Raw genomic sequence first — 6,467 nt, forward strand, 5'->3', positions numbered from 1 at the left:
CACAAGTGGCTTAAAATCCTCAAGCCTATTAAGGGGGCTGGAGAAACGGGACCCTCACACACTGAGTGCCTCGCTAGGATTAAGGTTTGCACTCTGAAGGAATATATTGTTGAGTGCGTGTGGGGTGGTTCACCTGGGTGGTGGTGTACAGCGAGGTTGATGAGTGCTGGAGCTTAGTGGCCAAAAGGCAATTACAAGACCACGTTTTTATGCCCATCATCATCATCATCATGTCATTGACAAGTCGCTGCTTTACGAATTTGACGTGGGAGGCCTCTCAATCACTCTGTGGCCGTACTGTGCAGTTGGCCGCTTGCAGCTGCTATATAAAGAAGCCCGCCATTGTGAAGTGCAATCTCATGCTCGCTCCAATTACCACACCGTCTACCGTCGTGAAGTGCAATCACGGGCTCGAAGCATCCGCGCGCCCTCCATTGCAGTGTGTAAATTTGTGAGGTCGTCTAGTGGCCATGCCTCATGAAATGCAAGCCCAGTATCGCCCTATTCCTACAGAAGGGCGCCCGGCACAGTGTCACAACGAGACCCAGTTGCATGTAGATCAAGAGGAGACGGTTGAAGCCTTAGTTTTCACTGTAAACCTCACAGGTGCTGCTGTAGTGTCACGCTTCTTCTTCTTCTTTCCCAATAATAATAATTGCAAAAGAAAAAGAAAAAAAAAGTGACTTGTATGATGTTTGTCTCACTATAGATTAAAGCGATATTGGGTATCGTTGTGCAGGATTTCGCGTGGAAGATGCCAAAGTGCAGCTGGAGGACGACCAGACCTTGATCCTCAGCATCGGCAAAACCACGCGTAGAATGCAGCTCTCGCCAGAGGCACGCCCTGAGGCTATCCAGGCATCCTGCAAAGACATGGTTCTCACAATCACAATCCCCAAATCAGGACCCAAGTAATATAGTGGACTGACAATGGTTTAATCATATCGCATCAATAAGGCTTACAATTGTCGTAAATGATAACCATACCCTAGCTATGTGTATGCCTATTGCCTGCTAGGCAATATATATATATATAATTAAATATCTATTAGAGTTTAACCATGACAACCAAGGCACAAGGAGAGGAGAGAAGAAACAAATCTTGGATTTCTAAAAAAAAAGAGGAAAAAATCCATTCGATTTCACCCTTAAATGTATTCCGGCTTCCATTCCTGAGTTTTGTCTCTCAATGTCTTCCGCATATCGCGGCAATGCATGGGTTGGCTACTAGTATTAATGAAGAGAGAATGTTAAAGTTAAAGTCTATGTCACTTTTCTCCATATTTTCTCCATAATACAATAAATAAAAGCATGCCAAGTGTTACGTCATGTGAAATGCACACTATACAAAGAAATGCATTACCCATAAAAATAAACCATCTCATCTCTACTTAAGAAAAAAGGATTTAGATCTTAAAGTAGAATGCTTGAGTGTGTGGATTCTTGTTTATAGTTAAAATATGGTACATAAGTTAGTCGTTGTATTTTTTAGAGCAGTTACATTAAGAAACGATGTAGATACTCCAATCAAAAAATTTAAAAAGTCTCTCATAAAATCCTTGCAGTTTTTGAGGATTGAGTAGCACTCATCTTGCATGGCATGCATTCGATGATGCTTGAATCAAATATTTTTTTGAAAAGTCTCACAAAATCCTTGTAATTTTTGAGGATTGAGTAACACTCATTCTGTATGGCTTGCATCCAAGGTGAGGCTTCTACTCAATAATCACAATACAATTCAAGAACATAGAATTTGCATAATTTTTTTAAGGCAGAAAGTGAACAATTCTGTATATAATCAAGAAATCTTACAACAATCTCATATGAAGCACTCTTGGAGGAAATAGCTCGAACCACCCGACCAGCCCCGAGCTATCTCACTCACACTCTCACTCTCATGAAGAACTCGCATTCACACACACACACACACACACTCGCACTCTCATTCTCTTCTTCGATTGTATGTGTATTCCTCTTCTTCACGCCAAAAGCCATAAGTAGCCCTTTCTGGAGATTTCTCGATCTGCATGCCATATTTTTGGTGATGTCACCGTTTTTGAAAAAAACGTGTTCGGGAAGCTTTCTTTACACGCGATCATAATTCCCATGAGATTACGCTAGGGTGCGCCACTCGCACCTCGTTGATTCGATGAGGATTCTCAATAGCTCATATTGAACATGCCATCCTCCTCTTTGACTTTGAATCTCTTCATCTGAGGCTAAATCTTTGTTCTTGACTTCCGTTTAGGACCTACAATGTCTTGACATGAAAATCTAGGCACATTTTAGCCACTCAAAACCCACTTTTGAGTCACCAGACGGATGTGAAATAATATGAATCATAATATATAAATATTTTTTTTGTGCTGAACATATATATATATATAATTAAATATCTATTACAATTTAACCATGGACAACCAAGGCACAAGGAGAGGAGCGAAGAAAAACATCTTGATTTTTTTTTTGGGATCAATAATATTTATTTATATTAACTCTTCCAAATCTGTCATACACCAAAGCTAGAGAAACTACTATCTACTCTGTTTTCACCTCATTTAAGATTTTATATAAAAACTCCCATCTTTAATCCTCACACAAGAAACAAGATTTTTCCCAAGAGATTTGATACGCAGCAGTAAGCAACCATCATGGCATTCTAGCTTCCATTCCTAAGTTTTGTTTCTTAATGACTTTTACATACCGCAACAATGCATGGGTTGAGTACTAGTATTAATGAAGAGAGAACGTTAAAGTCTATGTCACTTTTCTCCATAATACAATATAAAAGTATGTTGAGCGTTACGTCCTGTGAAATGCACACTATACAAAGAAATGCATCACCCATAAATATAAACCATCTCATTTCTACTGAAGAAAAAAGGATTTATATCTTAAATTGGAATGCTTGGGTGTGTGGATTCTTGTTTATAGTGAAAATATGGTACGTAAGTTAGTCATTGGATTTTTTAGAGCAGCTACATTAAGAAATGACGTAGATACTCCAATCAAAAAATTTAAAAAGTTCTACAAAATCCTTATAGTTTTTGAGGATTGAGTAGCGCTCATCGTGCATGGCATGCATTCCATGATGTTCAAAACAAATAATTTTAAAAAAAGTCAAATAATTTTAAAAAAAGTTTTTAACAAAATCCTTGCAATTTTGAGGATTGAGTAACACTCATCTTGTATGGCTTGCGTCCAATGATAATTTTTCCTTTCTCAAAGGAAATAGGTTCCTCTTCACGTTGCATATACTAGCAATGAGAGTATGATCCACAAAAAAATAAGATACATGATGAGTACCTGTACATGTCTTGCTAGGGAGTAGCTAATTTACCCTTCTATAATCTTTGCACACTAGCCATTTTGACATACGCATGGATGCTTGAATGGCTATCCTTTCCTCATCATGTAATTGCCTCACCATAGGCTGATTTGTGAGAAAAAATTTGAGTTGATTTTCTGTTGGTATATGGGTTGATATGTAGTGTAATGAGCATTCATTCGCTCCACATATGGGTGTCCGACATTTTACAAATATAGGAATGTGTAAAAGATATCTTGTGGGCCTATATTTTGTTGTTTTTTTTGCATAAAAACATGGCATAAATTGAGTTCTCAATAAAGACAACATCTCTACTCACTAAAATTTATTTTATGGTTAGGTGGTAGAGTCTATACAAAGAAAGGAGTGTATTAAAGATGCCCTATGAGCATACATTTTGTAGTTTTTTTTGCATAAAAGGATGAGCTGAATTGAGTTCTTAACCAAGACAACAACATCTTTAATCACCAAAATTCGCCTTATGGCCACATATACCTTTGCTTTCTAAGCTATATCCCATAAATGTACATTTTATTGCCTTATCATCTAGCTTATTGTGTTGTTTCTCAGGTATAAGGCCTTAAGAAAGATACTTTGGAGAGGTATCCATGTGCATGACATATGTTGGCATCCATCTTCACAAGATTGCCTCTTGAAGGCCATCGTGATGTGGATGATGCACAACTTTCCTGGTTATGGCGAGTGTTCAGGTGAGTCAAATGGGTTCCTATTCATGATGATTCCTTATTGTCATTGTACTATTTTTTTACATGCTTAAATGTGTATGTTGTCTAGGTCTCTCCACATTTGGATACCATGCATGCGCTATTTGTGGTTCATCATTGGTGGCATCTAGGCCAGAGAGCTTGAAGAAAGTGATATATGCGAATCATCATCGATTTCTCCCTCATCATCATCCCAAATTTGTTCATTCTTGGATGGGAGTCCCTCCACATCCACTAAGCATGGGAGATTGGAAGGCATTATGGAATATGGAGTGGAAAGTCCTCCTCCCCCCGGCATGAATAGGTAATATATCTTTGACATAGAATTCCAATACAAGCTTTGATTTGAAAAGATAATCCTCTTAATATTTAATGTTATTTGATAAGGTACTCTATCTTCTTTCGCCTACCATATTGAACGAGCCTCAAAATCAACCATCTTCTTGATCCAGTGCACATCTTCAAGAATGTTGCCTCTAACATTTGGGAGCACTTGAGAGTAACACGGGACTCCTTGCTCTTGTAAGAGAGGATCTACAGAGCATAGTGAGGATGCAAACAGCTTTGCCACGAGAGGGACCAAATGGGAAGACAATTCTACCTCGAGCACTTTGGATATTGACAAATAAGGAGGAGAAGTTGGTGAAAGATGCCATTACTACATTCCAACGGGGTGCATGAGGTACTACTACTCCAACGGGGTGCATGAGGTGTTTAAAAGGTGCCTTCACAAAGACAAAGAAGAGAGGTGTTGAACAATTATTTTGCTTGAAGTCCCACGATTGGCACAAGATGCTTCAAGTTAGTGAAACATTGAAGTTGTACATATTTAACTTGTTCAATCATAATGTATCTAATCATGGTATCTAATCATGGTGTATAAATGTTTACAGTTTATTCTTCCTACAAGCATTTCGAATTATGCATCCCATGAAGTGCGAGAGACGATTTATAAGATGGGGGAGCACATTTTCGCACACAAAGGATTGATGAGAAGAGGAACACCCAAGATTGTGGGGTAATTGCAATCTTTGAGGGAGTCAATGGAGCCATGGATGATTATTGTGGATTGATCCAAAATATCATTAAGCTTGACTTTTGAAGCTTCTTTGAATATATTTTGGATATCCAATGGTTAAAGGATGTGGTGGAAAGAGGTCCTAATGCAACAATCAAGCGTCATGCAAGTGGCTTTGTGACCATTGACTCTACAAATTTTTGGCAAGGAAAGAATGGGACTCTAGTGCTACCACAACATTGTGAACAGGTTCATATAATTATTGGCAATTACAATATATGCATTTACAGATACTAGAGATGTAATTTTTTTGTATGATGTATCTTTGTGCTTGAATAGGTTGTGTATCAACCAATAATTGACAATAAGAGATGGTGGCATATAATCCCAATCTCACCACATTTAAGATCCATTTATAGTACATTCACACACATTGAGCATATGGAGGAGCATGTCAACTCAACTATGGAGGGAGATAGCTTGGAAAACATTGATGATGATCGTGCCATTGGAGATGATGATATTGCCTCTCATAGTGATGATTCTAGTAGTGGGATTGATCTCTTTGTAGATTTGGATATAGGCACGGACATTGAGATAGATACTTTAGCAAGGGTTGGCCTCTTTGAAGATGAGATTGAACTCTAGTTCTTTGATTGTATTTTTATTATAGCTATGGTCTTCCTTTTGGTTTTTTGTTATTGGTAATTGATTGATTGTTTTATTAGTAATTCATAACTATAATTAGAGAAATGAGACATGGATAATATGAGATGGATTTGTGCACTTTGAATCGACAAGACTCACAATGCACATGAGTCTTGAAAATCACCTTATTTATGTATCCTATACAGAAGTTCATTGCATTCAAATATGTCTATTATCGAAACTACAATTAGACAAATGAGACATAGATATAGATTTATTGTGATATGTTGCTTTTATGTTTTTGAGATTACATGTAAAGATTCATGCCTTTTTACATGTATAGATTTATTGTGATATGTTGCTTTTCCTGGCATTAATTAACCATTCACCTTTGGACTACTTTTCATGGAATTACTTGATATGCCCGAGACTTTACATGTATCCAACGTAGGGTGCTCTCTAAGGCCATGACACATTTAATTGTGATGTGTGTGCCAAAGGCCCAATTTGGAGGGGGCTCTAAGGTCATGAAGCATTGAAAACTAGGTAAATGGGTTGCACTTTACAACCAAATATGCTCTAATGGTTAACCGAACTTTGCAAGTGTGTATATGTGGACCCCATATACACACTTATAAATTTCTGTCACCATCAAAGTTCATTTGGTTGTCATGTATAGACCAAAGGACGAATTTTGAGTGGGCTCTCTAAGGTCATGACACATTGAAAACCAGGGAAATTGGTCGTA

At 37.8% G+C, this 6,467-nt stretch overlaps 1 protein-coding gene and 1 long non-coding RNA gene across 2 annotated transcripts; both read left to right on the forward strand.

The window, feature by feature from the left end:
- Positions 1 to 349: 349 nt before the first annotated feature.
- On the forward strand, positions 350 to 1,261 carry LOC147603070 (17.5 kDa class I heat shock protein-like). Its single transcript, XM_086797036.1, has 2 exons — positions 350 to 606; positions 740 to 1,261. The coding sequence occupies exons 1-2, from the start codon at positions 471 to 473 to the stop codon at positions 913 to 915; spliced, it is 312 nt and encodes a 103-aa protein (XP_086653162.1). The 5' UTR covers positions 350 to 470; the 3' UTR covers positions 916 to 1,261.
- Positions 1,262 to 3,951: 2,690 nt separating this feature from the next.
- LOC147603071 (uncharacterized) lies at positions 3,952 to 4,910 on the forward strand. Its single transcript, XR_015265732.1, has 3 exons — positions 3,952 to 4,038; positions 4,124 to 4,357; positions 4,441 to 4,910. It is a non-coding gene; the product is annotated as an uncharacterized LOC147603071 (long non-coding RNA).
- The last annotated feature ends 1,557 nt before the right edge of the window (positions 4,911 to 6,467 follow it).

The sequence above is a fragment of the Cibotium barometz genome, chromosome 65 (assembly GCF_041138505.1).
Source record: "Cibotium barometz isolate CiBa-2024 chromosome 65, ASM4113850v1, whole genome shotgun sequence".
NCBI lineage: Eukaryota > Viridiplantae > Streptophyta > Polypodiopsida > Cyatheales > Cibotiaceae > Cibotium > Cibotium barometz.